Genomic DNA, 19,305 nt, shown 5'->3' on the forward strand with positions numbered 1-19,305 from the left:
CCTGCCGACTCTGCTCCAGTGGTGATCTGGGGCCCCAGAGAAGGACAATAACCAGGAGGGAGAGGAAGCCTGCTTGGGGTTGAGGGGATTCAATTTCTTAAGCCTCACAAATGTGCATTATTGATAAAGTTTTGTTATACACACACACACACATTCTAAAGGACTTCAGTGCTTTCAGGCGGAAGTGTGGACGGGAAGTGCCTTATGTCATTATCCTGTCACCCAGCCTTTCTTCATTCAGACAAATGAATTTCTTTCCCGGCAGTGCTTTCACTCTTGGGGAAAGAGGGAGACTTGGGTGGGCAGGAGAAAGCCAGGGCTGGAAAGGCCCGTGGGAGGCGGAAGGCTGTCAGGCTGTCAGGCTGAGTGGACTCTATTTTAAACTCAAGGACAAAGCGCTCCAGCTTTCCCAGGATGTGGCGGCTTATGGCTCTGTCTTCTCTTTTCTCAGATATTTGAAAGCAGGGCTTGTCCAACTCGTAGATTAGAAAAGGATACGGTAACTTGTTCCCCATACTTTAAAGCAGCGGGGGAAAAAAAAGCCTTGTGAAGAGAAGACACAAAACCTGTTTGGTAACTTGTCATTTCAATGAAAACATGAACCCTTCACAGGTGAACATTCCATGGAACACACCTCCCCTTCCTCCTTCCACCCAGCAGCCTCAGGTCACAGTCAGAGGAGGAGGAGGGAAAAACAGACAGAGGGTACAATTATTTGAGGATGAAAGTTTAAGAACCCAAGAGAACAGTTTAGGGGAAAAAAAGTTTATTAACTTGCCACATCACAGCGATAAAATATACTCAGAGAGAAACAATGACTTCATTATGCATAAGTCCATTAGGCAAACATCAGCACAGGTTACAGGTTTTTTGGTAAGAGTAAATTATTTTCATATAAAACTTATTTCTCTCTCATTCCTCTTTAACAAGCATTAAAGAACCGATCTCTTGGATAATTGTACAAAATACACCACTGCCAAATCTGAAAGAGTAGAATTCTCACTTCCCAGGGCTGTGGGAATTTAGTAAAGAGAATATACTTCTAATTAAAAAAAAAAAAAAAGCCAACTCTGAGTCCCTAAAAAACTCATTAATTAACTCTATGAATCTTTTCATGAAAGCAAGTTTCAAATAAAGGACATCCTGCCTTGGGAGCCACCATCAGGAATTTGGGCAAAGAATCCTCTGTAGTCAACAGCCACCTGGTTCAGTCCAAGGAGGGGCACAGGGCAAGGACGCAGCCCCACCCTGAGCCCTCTGCTTTGAGTCTGCCTCTGCAGAGGTGCCCAGTGAACACGCGTCCAGGACTTTTCTCGAGGAGCCTTAAGAGAAAAATGCCAGTGAAGAAGGAAAAAGCAAAGATCAAAATTTCTATGAATTCTGTCAAGGTAAGTATGTATACCAGGAACCATACATCACACAGGAGAGGAGCAGGAAAGAACTGGAACAAATACTGTTACCCTGGTAATGACAGAGCATTACAGCTTGCAGACGAGACTCTAGTTTGACAATCTGTACCAACGTTCCTAAAAGCAAAGGGCATTTTTTTTTTTTACTGATTTTAGGTATTAAGATAAAGAGTTTAAAGGAAAGAGAGAAAGACTGAGCTAAAAGCATCATTTTAAAAGAAGAACAAAAAACAAAACCAAAAACCTGGGCATGTGAGACTCATCTTTCCTTTGTCATGACAATTCTGCTCTGAAATATGGCCCTTAAAATTAGTTTGAAGCAGGTGACCCTTAAAGAGTGTCATATCACATAGTTATTGCAAGGAGACTAATGCCCTTCAACAAAGACGACTTTCTGTTAACATGATACACACACAGTTCATTAGCAGTTCTAATTTGAACTTCATACAGAACCTATGGCTTATATTTACTAGGGTTTGGGGCATAAGAAGTGACCAGAGTAACATTTATATATATATATATATAAATATAATCATGAATAAATAGATAAAGTATGAATAAATAGACGAAAAGGATATAATCAATTAAAAGAAAGTAATTGAGAATATATCACAAAAAAACAAAGTTGCATATCCTTAAGCTAAAACTCTAAATTTATTTTTCAAAAAATGTCATAATATTCTTATATATATAGTCATTTTCATCCTTTTCACAATGAAATCATAGACTAAGATAAAAGTAATAATCCTCATATAAAAAGGATATTTAAAACGTTACCAATATCAAGACCCTCTATTATTAACACTGTGTGTGGCATCTCACTTTGTAGAAAATATGGTCTTAGTGAATGCTTTGAAGAAATTCAACATAAACGGGTAAAATGAAAAGCAACTACTCTTAAAAGCTATAAAAATAAAGTCCTTATTTAAGTTAAGAGCACCGAGAATCCATGTGATCACTTCATGAGGATTGGAGCTGGATGAAACACTAAATACTGTGGTTTTAAGGGGGGAAATAACAATCGTTTTCTGTAACTTACAAGGCAAGTGGAATACTATGAAAAACATCCTTTCACAGCACATATAAAAGTCTGAATTTAAGTAATATTCTACTGGAAAGAAACACATTCTGTTACGGTGATGGCTAAGCTTACTAACGGGCGTGTCTTCTAAGTGCAGGCCTTCCAGATCTATCTTTAGAGTTTGGTGGCTCCAGACTTAAACGGTTTTGATAATAAATACTTGTGGCTACAACTCAGCATGTAAGACAGTCTGGGAAAAAACTGGTTCCTTTCATCCTGTGTAACCAAGTTTGCTGTTTTATTTTTCCTTTGGAATTAATCCTAAGACTTTGCTCATGGAACTCATTCAGTGGGGGATCTTTAAGAAACTTCCATTTATTTCTGTTAACTACTTACTCTGGAAAATGCGAAACTAAATTAGGTGAATAAGTTAAAGATTAATCTTTTAAAATGCTCTTCACTAAAAAAGGAACTATCTTGTTTATTTGGAAGCAGGGGCTATTATTTTAATAGGGGACAGAAGAAAGCACTGTTAAAAAAGGAGCAGCACATTGGGTTTGCTGAAAACTCATGGCGGTGGTTCCTGAAAACTTCCACATTTGGAGTTAAGCAGCTCTGTGTCATCCATCACACTGCTGCACGGTTGGGCCTATTGAGAGACCCAGAAGCACTTGCATCCTGTAGTTACTTACAGGGTCTTAAATTTATATATAGGTATAAATGACCGTGTGTGTACAGCCACACACAGTACTTCCATATTGATGTTAACATGTATGTATCTATAAACATATTATGTACAGACATAGGTTCACAACACACACCCATATACATATCTCCCAGTAACAAAGACCTTGTAATCTGACGAGACTTGCTTTCTCAAAATTACCACCTTTTCCAAACTCAACCTTTCTATTTCACTCCCACAACTCAAAATTATAGTAAATCATACTAAGGGTGTCATTTCAATTTTCAGTGAAGAAACTATGCAAACCAAATTACAATAACAAAAAAACAGAATCATATCTAGGGCTAAGGTGCCATCCTTCATCGTTTAAAAACCAACAAGAACAAAAAATTATGTTAAGACACTATAAGAAATTAAACAAGCATTTAAAAATTTTTTCTTAGCAAAGGAGGGGGAAATCTTTTTAGAAAATTGAGTGTAAGAGATCTGAACTGGTTTTCACGTCATGTACTTGGGATAAAAGCTTGGATTAAAGACTCAAAAATGACAAATCAGACCCAATGTCCTCCTCCCAAATCTAAACAACTATGACCTTTACAAACCATGGATGCCGCTAGGATTTAAAGATTATTCTCCAAGTTCTTGAAAAAGGAATAGTAAGAGATAGGGGCTCTGATTCTTTTTCAGCATTGCTTTGTTCAGATGTGGGCTGGGAGGAGGGATGTCTTACTATTTCTCATTCCTCAGCTCCCACTACTGAGTTCTGGCTCTTCTGAATGCTAACGCTCCACACTGCACAGCAGCTGAGACTGCTGCTACCACTCTAAGTATTTAAGGCTCCTGTACTGCTGGGTGAGATGACACCTGTACTGATGCTAATACTTCACTTCACCTCTCTTCTTAGGATAGGGTGGGGGAAATGTTTATTTGCCATTCTGCTAGACTTGGCCAGCAACCACGCCTCTGCTAGCTTCCCTCACTGTACCCTCTGTCACAAGTTTTCCTTCAGCAGGCCGAGCTTCCTCAGGGCCTCGCGTCGAGCCTCCCCAGTGGAGCCACGACCAGAAAACTGGACAGTGATGCCCTGGGGTCTGAATCCAACTGCTCTGGGCAGAGAGCTTGACCGCTTCCCAACATCCTGGCCACAGCCTGGCTGCCGGGGTTCATAGAAGCTCCTGGTGGCATGCTGGCATGCAAGGTGACCACCAAGACCTGGGTCTGGACGGAAGGTGATGGTTTTGCCAGCAGAGACAAAGGGACTAGGCTCACTCATTAGGACATCGTGGATGCTCTGGAAGCCATTGGCCAAAGCCAGGCACTGCTCTGTCTGCACGCCCCTGGACTGCTGACCACTGGTTGGCCCTCCCGACTGTGGGCTTACAGCTCCCCTGACAGGACCGGACTTGCTCTGGTCACGGGTCACTTGCTCTGGAGAGAAGCTTCTCCTGTGCTCAGTGCGGTCACCCCTTTGTGATGGATCTTCTGCTTCTCCCATGGTGGGGAAGGAAACACCATTGATGTTGGCCAAGACCTGGGCTTTTCGCTCCTGCACGTTGACGGCCGCCCTGGAGATTGTCTTGTTGAACTCCTTGCCGGCGCTGTTGGTCACGCTAATGTTACTCGGGAAGCGGTGGACCTTGGGTGTAGGCTGTGCCGTGTGTCTGTGCCACGGAAAGTGGTCTCCATTTCGAGGGGCTAAAGAGGCCAGTGTCCTCCATTCACCAGGCCTGCCCTCCTTTGAGGAAGAGGTCGGGGAAAGCACCTCACTTCCTGCCAGCTTCTCGGAAATCTGCTGAGCTACGACAAGTGGAGTAGGAACTGAGTGGGGAAGTTTGGGGTGCTCTGCTGGAGGGGAAGAAGGCAGCAGCTCCTTCCTGGGTTGAGCTGGAGTTGAGGTTACAGGCAGGGAAGGCAGAGGAAGGACCCCTGGAACTGTTGAGTCGAATGGTGGAGATTTCTCAGCATTTTGTTTCATGCACTCAAGGACAGGAATTCCTTCCTTTCCAACATGCTCAGCCCCTAAAAAGTGAGGGAAAATCCTCATAAGTTACCACAGTGTATTAAAAATAAATACAAGAGGGGAGCAGATGTAGATCAAGTGGTTGAGCTCCAGCTTCTGATATAGGAGGTTCGAGGTTCAATCCCCAGTACCTCCTAAAAACAAAAAACAAATGAACAAACCAACTCTTATTGGGGAACAGATGCAGCTCAGTGGTTGAGCACCTGCTTCTCATGTAAGAGGTCCTGGGTTCAATCCCTGGTACCTCCTGAAAAAAAAAAGATTAGAAATAATTGAAATTGAGAACAAAAAACAACAGAGAAAATCAACAAAACCAAAAACAGAGTGACTTATTTTCAAAAGTGTTTTCCTTGGCATCATTATGTGAACTGACATTTAAAAATGATTATTCAGTTTAAATTAGTCAGTTTAAATACCCAGGGACTGGGTATTGAACCCAGGACCTTGTATGTGGGAAGCTGTTAACCACTGAGACACATCAGCTTCCCTGAGTTGGTTTTCTCATTTGTTTTGCTTATTGTTTCTTTTTTTTTTTTTTCAGGAGGCACCGGGAACCAAACCCAGGACCTCCCACATGGGAAGCAGGCGCTCAACTGCTTGAGCCACATCCACTCCCCCAATTCAAATTAATTTTAGGAACTATACTTCAAAAGAGAAATGAAAATGATTTAGTGCTGGCGGCATGATTAAATTCAAGTCTCTTCTTTGAAGAGCTAGCTCAAACCAGGCTCCTTATTTGGAGCCCAATAACATGTATGTGAAAACTCTAAGTATTGGTTTCTTAAACCTTGCTTTAAGAAAATATATACATATTTCTAGAAATACATCTTTCTAGAGGCTTATTTACAAGTGGCAGTATTTTTTTGGTTACTAAAGTAAAAGTATTTGCTCTCCCATCATTTTCCACATCCTTTCCAAACCTCATTTCCTTGCCCACATTTATTTCTAATCAGCCTTTTCAATCAAGAAAAAATTGGAAGAAACCTTTCTTTTTGTCCATTTCCCTCTAGTTTTTTCATAGGACTTGACAGACAAAAGCATACTTCTCTTTTGATACACTCTGAATCAAGCAAAACATACAAAGTAGATGCTGAGTCAAAATTTTGTTCTGCTCTTTTTCTGTTTTCCCAAATCAGCTGACTTTTCAGTTCATTTACTATCCTAAAAGAAACAATTTTGTCCCTCCCTCACTCTCCCCCACCTTCCTTATTTTTTAAAAAAAAATATATTTGTACACCAAAGTAGTCTCATTCTTTATCATAGCCCTTTTAGAATTTCCCTTCCTGTCTTTTCATTCTAATGAGCTATGAAAGCAACTACTTGGTTAGACAATCAAATTGCCACAAGGATGCTTCTAGCCTAGGAAAATCTGCTAAGCCTCAACGGCTTCCATCCTGGCAAACACCCAAAGAAGTGCTCTGTGGCTGTGCTCTGTGGCTGGTATGACACCAACAAATCAAGTCAAAGGTCTGGGGAAGTGCCTCCCTCCTCACCCGTTGCTGGAGACTCACCTGAAGGGCACTTGGGGTCCCCTGCGGCAGGTGCTGGCAGCACTAAATCAATGACATCTTCTGGCTCAGAGTGACTGGAAGTGCTCTCTCCCAGGGACTGTGGGGAGTGGCAGTGTATTCCACTATCACAGAGGACTTGTTCCTCCAAGTCGTCTTCCAAGGAATCAATAGTCTCTTCAAAGAATAGGATGACATCCTTTTCCTCATGTGTGAGGTACTTCAGGCTCTCATCATCCTATAGGTAGGTTTGGGAATTGGGGATGGAAAAGATAAAACAAACAGTGGTTTCAGTGAAGAAGAAAAAAAAGCCACAACAAAGTAGGGATTAATACATAAGGCCAGGGTAGAATTCACTGTACCCTAAAATTTCCCTGTTAGGGAGCGTCTGTCATTCAGATTTTGACAAATGTCTGTAATGCCCTTTACCATTTTGCCTGCTTGAAAAAGAGTACTGTCAAAAAGGTGTGTGTGTGTATATATATATATATACACACACGTAGCAAATTAGGGAGACAGTGGGAAAAAATGCAATTTTCCTTGTTTTTCAACTTCCTTCTGAAGCACTATCAGAAATACTTGTTATTTCCATAATCACAATGGGGGAGTTTTGGTTTTCCTCCAGAAACCCAACTAAATAAAGGGATTTTAAAAAGGCATAAATCATGAAGACAAAAATAGCAGGAAAAGAGATGATAGCAATAGAATTTTGGAAGTTTGATAGCTGAATCACAGGTGGTAACTAACTCAGAAGACCCAAGAAAGCTGAACTTTAAGCCAGCAGCTGGGGAAAGCCAAGAATCAAGAGCTTTGTACTGAAGAATTCCTGCTGTAAGCTCAAGAATTGGTGGCACTGAGTAGTTCTGACAGTGTGGTAAAGGTGACACTGAAAACAGCAGAACGGTTCAAAGTCTCTTTCAGAAGAAATGAGATAACCTTGGATGAAAACCAGATGTTTATTCTTAAAGAAAGTAAAAGAGAGTAAAAGTGAACTGGGATATGTCAAGCAGAGCTGACGGTGAGGAACTGTATTGAAAACAGAAGGACTAAGCGAAGCCAAATAGATACCCTCTAACAGAAGATGGGAAGACTTTTCTCTGGCTAATCTGAACAGTACAAAAGACAGAAAAGACTGACTTTGGGTTTGTTAGTCAAATAGGTCAGCAAGATTGCTTCACAAGTGAAGATCACAGTCAACAAACTCCAGCATAGAATTTTCAACCAGTTTCTTAATGTTCTTCTCTTAAATACATGCAAATATCTAACAATTCACCAAGCACTGAGGAAAACCTCAAATATGAAAGATATATAAAAAGAAGCAAAGGAAACTACATACAGGAAACAAACCACTAGAGTGATAAAAATTTCAAAGATGTTATCATCAATACCTTTAAATGGTAAGAGTAAATACTGAATCCATAAACAAGAATACAATGTTATTTAAAAAACATTAGAAATACCAACTAAAAGAATAAAATATCTAGGAATAAATTTAACCAGGATGTAATAGATTAGAATAAGGATAACTACAAAACATTGCTTAACGTAAAGAAGACCCAAATAAATGGAAAGACATCCTGTGTTCATGGACTAGAAGTCTTGGTATTGTTAAGATGGCACCACTAACCAAAATGACCTACAGATTCAACACAATCCTGATAAAAATTCCAACAGCCTTCTCTGCAGAAATAAAAAAGTCAATCATCAGAATCATATGAAAGAGCAAGGGGCCCTGAATAGTCAAATCCATCTTGAAAAAGAACAACAAATAACAAAATTGGAAGACTCACGCTTCCTGATTTCAAAACTTATTACAAAGGTACAGTAATCAAAACAGAAAGATATTGGCAAAAAGGCAGGCATACAAAGCAATGGAAGAGAACTGACAGTCCAGAAATAAACCCACACATCTATGGCCAATTGATTTTTGACATGGGGAAAGAACAGTCTCAACAAATGGTGCTGAGAAAACTGGATATCCACATACCAAAGAATGAAAGAGGACCCTTACCTTACACCCTATACAAAAATTAACTCAAAATGGATCAACAACCCAAATACAAGAGCTAAAACTATAAAACTCTAAGAAAACATAGGGCATGATCTTCAGGACACTGTATTATGCACTGGATTCTTAAGTCTTTATGTCAAAAGCAGGAGCAACGGAAGGAAAAATAGATAAATGGGATGTCATCAAAATTAAAACTTTTGTGCATCAAAGGACATTATAGTAAGCACACAAAAAGATGATCAACATCATTAGCTATTTGGAAAATGCAAATCAAAACCACAACGAGGTACCTCTTCAATTCCACTAGAATATTTACTGTTAAAAAAAAGAAAACAGGGGAAATGGACTTGGCTCAGTGGCTAGGGTGTCCGTCTACCACATGGGAGGTCCGTGGTTCAAACCCTGGGCCTCCTTGACCCGTGTGGAGCTGGCCCATGCACAGTGCTGATGCGTGCAAGGAGTGCCGTGACACACAGGGGTGTCCCCGCATAGGGGAGCCCCACACACAAGGAGTGCGCCCCGTAAGGAGAGCCGCCCAGCATGAAAGAAAGTGCAGCCTGCCCAGGAATGGCACCGCCCACACTTCCCGTGCCGCTGAGGACAACAGAAGCGGACAAAGAAACAAGACGCAGCAAATAGACACAAAGAACAGACAACCGGGGGAGGGGGGAATTAAATAAAATAAATAAATAAATCTTTAAAAAAAAAAAGAAAACATGTGATCGTGAGGATACAGAGAAATAGGAACCATAGTATATTGTTGGTTTGTTGCTGGAATGTAAGATGGTGCAGCCACTGAGAACTTTCCGCACAGATATCCAGACAGACAAGAGAGACGACTGTGATGACACGCAAAAATTGAAGCACTGTAGCTGCAAGCTACAGAATGCCAAGGATTTTCAGCAAACTACCAGAAGCTAGGAAGAGGCAAGGAAAGAGTCTCTCCTCCTGTTTCAGAGAGATCATGGCCCTGCTGACATGCTGATTTCAGACTTGTGGACTCCAGAACAGAAACAATACATTTTAAAAAAATATCCTAGAGGGAAGCAGAGATGGCTCAACTGATAGAGCTTCTGCCTACCATATGGGAGGACCTGGGTTCGATCCCTGGGGCCTCCTGGTGAAAAAGAAGAGAAAGCAAGCCTGTGCGGCAAGCCAGTGCCCATGCAGGTGCTTGTGTGGTGAGCCAGTGCCTGCATGAGTGCCTGCATGGTGACCCAGTGCCCCGCACAAGTGAGTCACACAACAAGACGATGACACATGAAAAGAGAGACAAGGAAGAATCAAGGTGAAGCACAGCAGAGACCAGGAATTGTGTTGGCACAGCTGACAGGGAACCTCTCTCCCCATTGGAGATCTCCAGGATCGAATCCTGGTGAATCCTAGAGGAGAGAAAATGAGAAGACAACACAGCAAAAACAGCAGGGTGGGAGGAGGGGAAGAGGGGAAAATAAATAAATAAATTAATTAAAAAAAAAATGTTCTAGAGATAGAAAATAGATTATAGGTTATCAGGAGCTGATGGGGGAGGGGTATCATGTGGAGTTAATGCTTAATGGAGAAAGAGTTTCTGTCTGGTGTGACGAAAAAGTCTTGGTAATGGTTGATGTTGTGATGACAGCACAATATTGTGAATGTAATTAATACTACTTAATTGTATACTTAAAAGGGGTTAAAATGGGAAATTTTGAATTACCACAATAAACTTTTTTTAATTAGAGGAAAGATGCACTTTTGGAAATTAAAAAAATATGACAGGAGAAATGATACACTAATAAAAACCTAGAAGAAAAGTTGGAAAAACAGTAAAAGTACAACAAAAAAGTAAAAAATACTTAAAAAATAATAGATAAAAGAAAATTGGTGGGTAAATCTGGAAGAACCAACATTGGAATAACGAGCGCTGCAGAAAGAGAAATTAGAAAAATTGAAGGGAAAGAAATTATCAAAGTAAATAAAATAATTCAAGAAAATTTCCCAAAATGGAAGGACATGAGTTTCCAGAACAAAAGGAGTCATTAGTATACAACATAATGAACAGAAATAAAACAGACCCATATTAAGGCACCTCACTGCAAAATTTCAGTACACTGATGGAAAAAAGATCCTGAAAGCTTCCAGGGTGAAAAGATAGGTCCTAGTGAAAGTATCAGGAATCAGGAAAGGAGTAGAATTCTCAGTAGCAATACCAGATGCTAGAAAACAATGGAGTAACTCCTTTAAAATTCGGAATGAATTCTGAACTAGAAATGTTACAGGCTTTTGTCTAGGTTCTTGACTATGCTGCAGAAATGAACTTCAAAAGTCAGGTGTGTTAGGCCAGTAATTTATTCAGGTAGGGAGGGAAGAGAAATGGGAGAAAATAACAGATCAGAGTCCCAGGTAGAGAGGAAGGGGGTGAAAAGTGATAAAGCGGGCTGATTTATAGACTACAATTCCCCATTATAGATTATAAATCCCCAGGTTTACTTGCGTAGTGATCCAAGCGGGGGAGGGGAGGAAGGTGGCCAGAGTAGGGGTCCAGAGACAAGGGAGTAAATTCAGCCATTGAGTCTGTTTTTTGAACCATTAAATATTCCACCCCTTTGCAGGGGAGTAGTTCCAGCTGTTTGCTGTTTTGATTGATTACCCCACCCATCAATCCCCTGTGAAAGCCCGATGATAAAGTCCTTGGGGAATATCCACTGGCTTCTCCGGGCTTCCAGAGAAAATCTTTTGAATGGCAAATCTTGTGGGCGGGGGTCTTCCAGCAGCCATCTTGGGGTTATTGATGTCCACGTGAACTTCTTGTCTATTGAGTCCCCATCTTAGTAGCCGGCATGAGAAACAGCTAAATTATTCATTAGGGTTAAGGTAGAAAAGAGATTTTTAAGACATGAAAAATCTAAAAAAAAAAAACCCCATTTCCCATATACCCCTTTCTCAGAAAGGTACTGCAGGGCAGTGGAGGAGTGGGAGGCAGGTGGGGGGAGTCTTCCCTTATACAAGAAAGTAAACCAAGAAAAGAAGGCATTGGACCCAGAAATAAGCGTCACTAAGAGAAAGCTGAAGGGAATTCCTAGGACATCAGCTGGGCAGTGAACAATCAGTCTAGATGAGAGCAAGCAAGGACAACACACAGAAAACTAAGCTAGCAAATAAAACCAAGACAGTTATTAACCACAGAAAGAACCACCAGTGCAAGAAAGTCATAGAAATACACACACATAAACACACATACATACACATACACAGCTAAGTTAATTAGTCTTTCATAGTAGCAAAAAAACAAACAAGAAACAACCTAAAATGTCCAATAATAAGGGTAAGGCTAAACCATGGTACATAAACAAGATGAATATTAGACATCCATTTTAAATGGTGTTTTCAGAGAATTATGTTAAGTGAAAAAAATGCAAGTAGCAAAATAGAATTAAAGAGTTGTCTCAATTCCGTTGAAGAATATGCATACTTAATATATATACACACAGGAAAAATACTAAAAGGGTAGAGAACAAAATGTTAACTGTGTGGAGAATGAAGGTAAATAACAAAGAAACCAGTAGGAGTTCAAACTGGTTGCCTCTGGTGAGGAGAAGAGGGGGTGGTACATAGAAGACTGACATTATTCATAAACTTATTAAACTATTTAACTCAACTATGAGGAGGAACTTTGATAAAACACAATATATATATATATATATATTCTTCATATATATATGAAGAAAAGGTGATTTAAGAGCTGACTCATAAGCTGTAGAGAAAAGCTTTTCATACTGTGATCTGAGAGGTATTCAAATGTCAACCTATTCTAAAGCATCTAACTTCCAGGCCAGTCACAGGCTCTGTAAGTCTCCACTTCTTTTGGACTTCTCTTTAGTTTAAGAGGCATAGTCTACAGTTGTTTCTGGGATGACTAACATAAGAATTCACACAAATTTCTCAAACTAGTCTGGCCAGATAGCTCAATCCTAAGGAATTCAGGAAAAGAACTCAGGAAAAGGAGAGATATTTACATGAGTTAGGTAACAGGTACAATAGACTATTGCTAGGGAGAATGGGCAATATATACCCATTGGCTATAAGCCTATATACAGTTGCTGGATCATAAGGTATGTGTCTGTTTGGTTGATACAGACAAACCGTTTTCCAAAGTGGATGTACCAGTTTACATTTCTACCAGCAAGGCATGCAGAGTACGGAATGCTCTACACCTGACTGATAGGTATGCAGTAATACCCCACATGATTTTCAATTTCATTTCTCTGATTACTTATGGTGTAGAGCATTTTTAAAATAACATGCATTGACCATCTGGTGATCTGTTTTTAAGTGCCACTTCAAGTCTTTTGCTTATTTTTCTAGAGTTGTCATTTAAAAAATATTTTGCATTCTTGAATAATATACATTGTAGATACAAATACTTTGTTGGATATATTTACTGCACATTATCTTTTTCTTACTCTGTGGCTTGCCTTTTCCCTCTCTTAATGAGAGTTTTTTGATGGCTAGTCCTTAATTTTAATGTAATAAATCTATCAGTCCTTTCCTTCATGTTTAGAGCTTTGCATGTCCTGTTTAAGGAACTAGTGAATAGATGCCAGGAGTGCTGTTGAACATCCATCCTATAATGCACAGGACAACCCCCCACAACAAAGAATTATGTGACCCCAAATGTTGACAGCGCCCAGGTTGAGAAAACCTGATTTATTGAGATGGTTATATTCTTTTTCTCTTTTACTATGTTAATGTACTGAATTATAGTGGTTGATTTTCAGATATTAAATCAACTTCGCATTCTTGGAATAGCCCAATCTGATGGTGATGTAATTATCTTTTTTCTTAATGCATCACTGAATTTTATTAATAATATTTTGTTTAGAGTTTTTGCATCTATAGTCATGAGATTGGACTGCACTTTTCCTTTTCACTGTCATCAGGTTTCTTTTTTTAAGATTTATTTATTTCTATCCCTTTCCCCCATCCCTTATCTGCTGTGTCCATTCACTGGGTGTTCTGTATCTGCTTGCATTCTTGTCAGCGGCACCCTGAATCTCTTTTTGTTGCATCATCTTGCTGCGTCAGCTCTCCGTGTGTGCAGCGCCACTCCTGGGCAGGCTGTGCTTTTATCGCGTGAGGCGGCTCTCCTTGCGGGAGTGCATTCCTTGTGCGTGGGGCTCCCTTACGTGGGGGGGGGGCATGTGTGACATGCACTCCTTGTGTGCGTCAGCACTGCGCATGGGCCAGCTAACCACACAGGTCAGGAGACCCTGGGTTTGATCCCTGGGCCTTCCATGTGTTAGGTGGACGCTCTATCAGTTGAGCCAAATCTGCTTCCCTGCAATCAGGTTTTGTATCCCTTTTGTTTTTAAAATCTGAACTTTTGAATCAAACTGCCCCAAATTTTAGCCCATGGCATATCCTTTTTGCTCCACCTTTTCTGAGACTGGGGTTGGGGGTGAAGACCCAGACTGCCTTTAAAATTTTTTTTCTCAGCGGCGGACTTGGCCCAGTGGTCAGGGCGTCCGTCTACCACATGGGAGGTCCGCGGTTCAAACCCCAGGCCTCCTTGACCCATGTGGAGCTGGCCCATGCGCAGTGCTGATGCGCGCAAGGAGTGCCCTGCCATGCAGGGGTGTCCCCCGCGTAGGGGAGCCCCATACGCAAGGAGTGCACCCTGTAAGGAGAGCCGCCCAGTGCGAGAGAAAGTTTAGCCTGCCTAAGAATGGCGCTGCCCACACGGAGAGCTGACAAAACAAGATGACGCAACAAAAAGAAACACAGATTCCCGTGCTGCTGACAACAACAGAAGTGGACAAAGAAGACACAGCAAATAGACACAGAGAACAGACAACCAGGGTGGGGGTGGGAGGGAAGAGAAATAAATAAATCTTAAAAAAAAAAAAAGATTTTTTTTCTCCAAGTGAAATTAGAACACTTCCATATTAACTAAATCACTGTAATTTTTATCATTTATAAATCCAGCAGTTGTACAGTCCCTAAGAACTTTACTGCTTCCTTTAAGAACAGGGTCAGAATGAGGGGACATAGAGGAAGGTGTTACAAGGGGGGTGCAAAGCATCCCTTACCTATACTTTATTTAGCACTGGGCCAAGGAAGAGTAAAGAAATGAACAATATTGTGTTCTTTAGCAATCCTGTATGTCTACAGAATATACAACCAAGGAATTTATTCATTATTCTGCAAATTCCAGGATCTGTTCCTATTTTATTTCAAATCTTGCTTCCTATTACTCTCCCTTTTATACTCTAGGGGTTACAAATTTTTTCTGTAAAGGGACAGAGAGTAAATATTCTGGGTCTTGTGGGGTTTACTGTGGCAACTGCTCAACTCTGTCAATGAAATTTATAAAGAAGCTATATAAGCTATACTTATAAAAACAGATGGGATCCAGGTTTGCTCTACAGGTAGTAGTCAGTAGACTCTTGCTCTATAATCAGTTTGAACCAATTGCCTATACCTGTTTCTATGTCAGCAGTGCCCATTCACACAGCCACATTTTACCTATCCTTCATGGTCCAATTTAAATGTTACACATCCCCATTCCATTCTCATAGCATCTACTGAATCACACATTCAAATATTTGAGCATGAACTAACCATCAGGCAGTACAAATACAACAGCATAAACACTGTTTCTGTGTCTAGAGCTTACCATCTGAAGAGGGCTTCAGATAAGAAAACAGGCAATACCATTACAACAAGGAGACCAGGGGTGATACTCACAGCCTGGGATCAGCTCACATTTTGGATGAAAAGGGCCTAATCAGGAAAAATGTCACAGAAGACATGATATATTAATAAAAACCTGAAAGAAGTGGGTGGGTATTTAAGCTAGTTAAATATGTATTTTGTTAAGATCACGTTGGGTGTAGTGTGGAAATACTGACAACTTAGACAAGAGTTAAAAGGCCACCTAAGCTAGAGAACTGGAAGAGAGAGAAGCAGATGGATTTAAGAGATGATTAAAAAGTAGAATCAACTCCTTACGTAAAATTCAATTTTTACTACAGTTATTTATTGCTTGTGTTTTTCCCGTCTATAGACTTTGCACTTAAAGAAAGGACAAATGTCTGATATTTCCAAAGCGTGTTTGTCTTGCAACCAGTAGGCAGTCAGTGTAACCAAAATGTACTGAGGGAAATATTTCAAGATGGGAGACCACTGTTTTCATCATCCAAAGTAGGATAAAAAATATCACCCACTGAGCTCCCTTTCCACTCAACTTACCTACAAACTGGATACAACTTTTAAAAATGCTCCTATGGAAATTTTAGCTCATAAGTCTTTGGGATGTAAAAATATTTGCAGAGAAATAAGTAATTTTAAGATGGCAATAATCTGCTTCATAGCTAACCTCCAAAAGTCTATATAACTTAAATTCAGTATAATTGCAATGTCTGATGCCAAAAAGTATGACACTCTTAATCTTTTTAATGTCTTAAATTATATTGAAACAAGAACATATCATCACATTGTAGTTTCCCTAAGTGTCACAAATCTAAAATTAAAGGAAAACTAAAAATAATAAAATTAAAGTTGTTTAAATAAAAAATACTTATACTTGAGAGAAGCAGGTTTAATTAGACAATTCACTTAGGTTCCCACCCTGCTGGAAAGAACAGTGGGTCCTTGGTATGTTCAAGGATTTTAAAGGCCTATGGCACTGACAGTTATAACTTAAACTTTGAGTTTTCATAGTTATTGATACAAATATTAATTCTAGTCTTATTTATCAGCCATAAAGTTAGGGTTGTTTTCTGATTCAAAAAAGGAACAACTGAATGCATACTGTTTCCACCCTGAAGATAGCAACACATTTTAAACAGAGCCTTTCCTATCTGTATCCCCCAGCAAGTCTTGTTCACTTTAACCCAGAGTCCCTCAAGCTCACAGTTTTCTCTCTGTGTTTTGCCTACTTCTGTTCTCTCATTACATGATCATATGAAACACAAATCAATTTTCCTGGTAATCAGCATGTTCTGGGTCAGGAATGCTGTCTGCTCAGTCCACTGCCTAATCCCCTCACCACCAAGCTGCCCTTCAAATGAACCTTCACTCTGCTTGTACCTGAGAGAGAAAGTGAGGTAGAAACGGGGTAAAAAACCAAAAAGAGTGCTAAGAGCAGAGGAGTGGGGTACTTTAGGACCAGAAAAGGGGCACAGGGACCCAGCCTAAGAGACTTCCTGTTTATTCTTCCAGTGCTGAGGAGACACTCGTTGCTGCCTCTCTCAGACAGGGACATTACAGAGGAAGGCATGGTCCCAGAGGAAGAGGTAGGGCATGAAAAAGCCGGGAATCCTCATACATGCTACAACATGGATGAGCCTTGAAAACATGATGCTGAGTGAAACAAACCAGGCGCTAAAGGGCAAATATTGTATAAGTCCTCATATAAAATGACTAGAATAGGCAAATTCATAGAGACAGAAAGTAGACTAGAGGCTACCAGAAGCTGGGGGGAGAAAGGAAATGGGAGTTAATTGATTAATGGGTACAGAATTTCTGTTTGGGGTCACAGAAAAGTTTTGGAAATAGTGGTGATGGTGTCACAACATTGTCAATGTAATTAATGATACTGAACTGTACACTTAAAATGGTTGAAATGGCTAATTTTATGTTATTTTTTTACCATGAAATATTTTTAAGAAAACACCAAAATATAATTTTTTTAAAAGGTAAGGCAGTAAGAATTTGAGCTCTGAGAACATCCAGGTAAAAAGTTGGACAACAAACATTTTAAATGAATCCAGCCAACTGACACAAAAGTCAACAAGCCTAAATATACTTACGTTAGTACAGATTTTGAACAGAAATTTTCTTGTTGGGGAAAGATAGAGTGAGAAAAATAAACTTTTTTTGTTATTGTTGAACAAAAAAGCTGAGAAGATTTAAAATACACTAAAATAACTTCTACCTAAGAAATGACCGAACCTTGCTTCAATAATTTCATTCTTGGGTTTTTTCCTTTTGTTTTTCATTTAAACAAATAAATTTGGTTTAATTGCAGAGTAAGCAACTGTGGCAATTATTTGTGAAGGAAAAAAAAAGCCCCAGTGGAATTCATCTTTATATTAGACAAAAAAAAAAAAAAAAAAGAAAAGATGATTATGGTCAAAAAAATTTCTAGAGATGAGCCAAGTATCTCTTAAACCACCAGTCTTAACCAGGTAGGCAGCAGAGGGTATCTGCTTTGGTAGAGTATGATTTGATGTTCACATATTCTTCTCAAAGAAACCAAAACTATCCCTGATACTGGAACAATGCTTTATTGATTTTCTAATGCAAGTTGAAGACAGACCCCTGAAGGTGAATGAGAAATGGAGCAAAGAAAATACAATTTTAGGGAAACGGACTTTGGCCCAGTGGTTAGGGCATCCGTCTACCATATGGGAGGTCCGCGGTTCAAACCCCGGGCCTCCTTGACCCATGTGGCCATGCGCAGTGCTGTTGCGCGCAAGGAGTGCTGTGCCACGCAAGGGTGTCTCCCGCGTGGGGGAGCCCCACACGCAAGGAGTGCGCCCCTGAGGAGAGCTGCCCAGCGCGAAAAGAAAGTGCAGCCTGCCCAGGAATGGCGCCGCCCACACTTCCCATGCCGCTGACGACAACAGAAGCGGACAAAGAAACAAGACGCAGCAAATAGACACCAAGAACAGACAACCAGGGGAGGGGGGGAAATTAAATAAATAAATAAATCTGTAAAAAAAAAAAAAAAGAAAAAGAAAATACAATTTTAAAGTACCTCTTCTCTAGATCCTTACACAATTAAATGTTCATGTTTACTTTGGCAAACTCATAAAAAAAAAAAAAGACCATAAGTGTATATGGTGTTTCCCCACAGTTTCAGAAACTTCGGTAATTTCTAACTAGTCACTCTTCTGATTTTTCATTATGGCTAACTTAACCTATACTTCTAGAAGGAAAGGGGCACAAAACAATCCAGTAAAGGATGAGATACTATGTGTCTGGTTTTGCTCACAGAACTAAAGAACAAGGCTTTGAGGACTAAACTCTGGCTCCCTGGCTGCCTTTAATCTTCTTAAACTGGCAATACGATAAAGAGATCTTAATTAAGAGGAAACCCCTGCCATGCAGGGCATCACATGTGCTCCTAGCCCCTCCTAAACTGCCCTGCCACTCAAGTGTGAGCTCCTAACAAGGTTAAAACCATTGCCAATCATTTCTTATACATAGTAGGCATTTACTAAATGTTTACTGAAATTGAACTTTTATAAAAGCTATGTCATTTTGTCTTAAAATAGCTGTTTACACCAGATCAGTTTTTAGGCACTCTGGTTAAGAAGCCAAAAATGGAAAAGAGGAGAGGGTTACTTACTGACTAGTAGGCATATCCTTTACCACTCCTGATTCTATTTCCTCTCCTTGAAATCATAGAGCAAACAGTATATCAGATTTCTGGTGTACCTCTTTTTTTTTTTTTTTTTTAAAGATTTATTTATTTATTTAATTCCCCCCCCCTCCCCTGGTTGTCTGTTCTTGGTGTCTATTTGTTGCGTCTTGTTTCTTTGTCTGCTTTTGTTTCTTTGTCCGCTTCTGTTGTCGTTCAGCGGCACAGGAAGTGTGGGCGGCGCCATTCCTGGGCAGGCTGCACTTTCTTTTCACGCTGGGCGGCTTTCCTCACGGGCGCACT

The 19,305-nt window shown here is 40.1% G+C and overlaps 1 protein-coding gene across 1 annotated transcript in view; it reads right to left on the reverse strand.

Annotated features, from left to right (window-relative positions):
* Positions 1-2,171: 2,171 nt before the first annotated feature.
* Positions 2,172-19,305, reverse strand: part of PROSER2 (proline and serine rich 2) — a 52,380-nt gene continuing 35,246 nt past the window's right edge. Inside the window, exons 3-4 of the mRNA XM_004468863.4 lie at positions 6,647-6,881; positions 2,172-5,134 (exon numbers count right to left, since the gene is read on the reverse strand). Coding sequence (XP_004468920.1) covers positions 4,107-5,134; positions 6,647-6,881 — 1,263 coding nt within the window. The 3' untranslated portion in view covers positions 2,172-4,106. The remainder of the gene's footprint in view (positions 5,135-6,646; positions 6,882-19,305) is intronic.

The sequence above is a fragment of the Dasypus novemcinctus genome, chromosome 20 (genome assembly GCF_030445035.2).
Source record: "Dasypus novemcinctus isolate mDasNov1 chromosome 20, mDasNov1.1.hap2, whole genome shotgun sequence".
Lineage (NCBI taxonomy): Eukaryota > Metazoa > Chordata > Mammalia > Cingulata > Dasypodidae > Dasypus > Dasypus novemcinctus.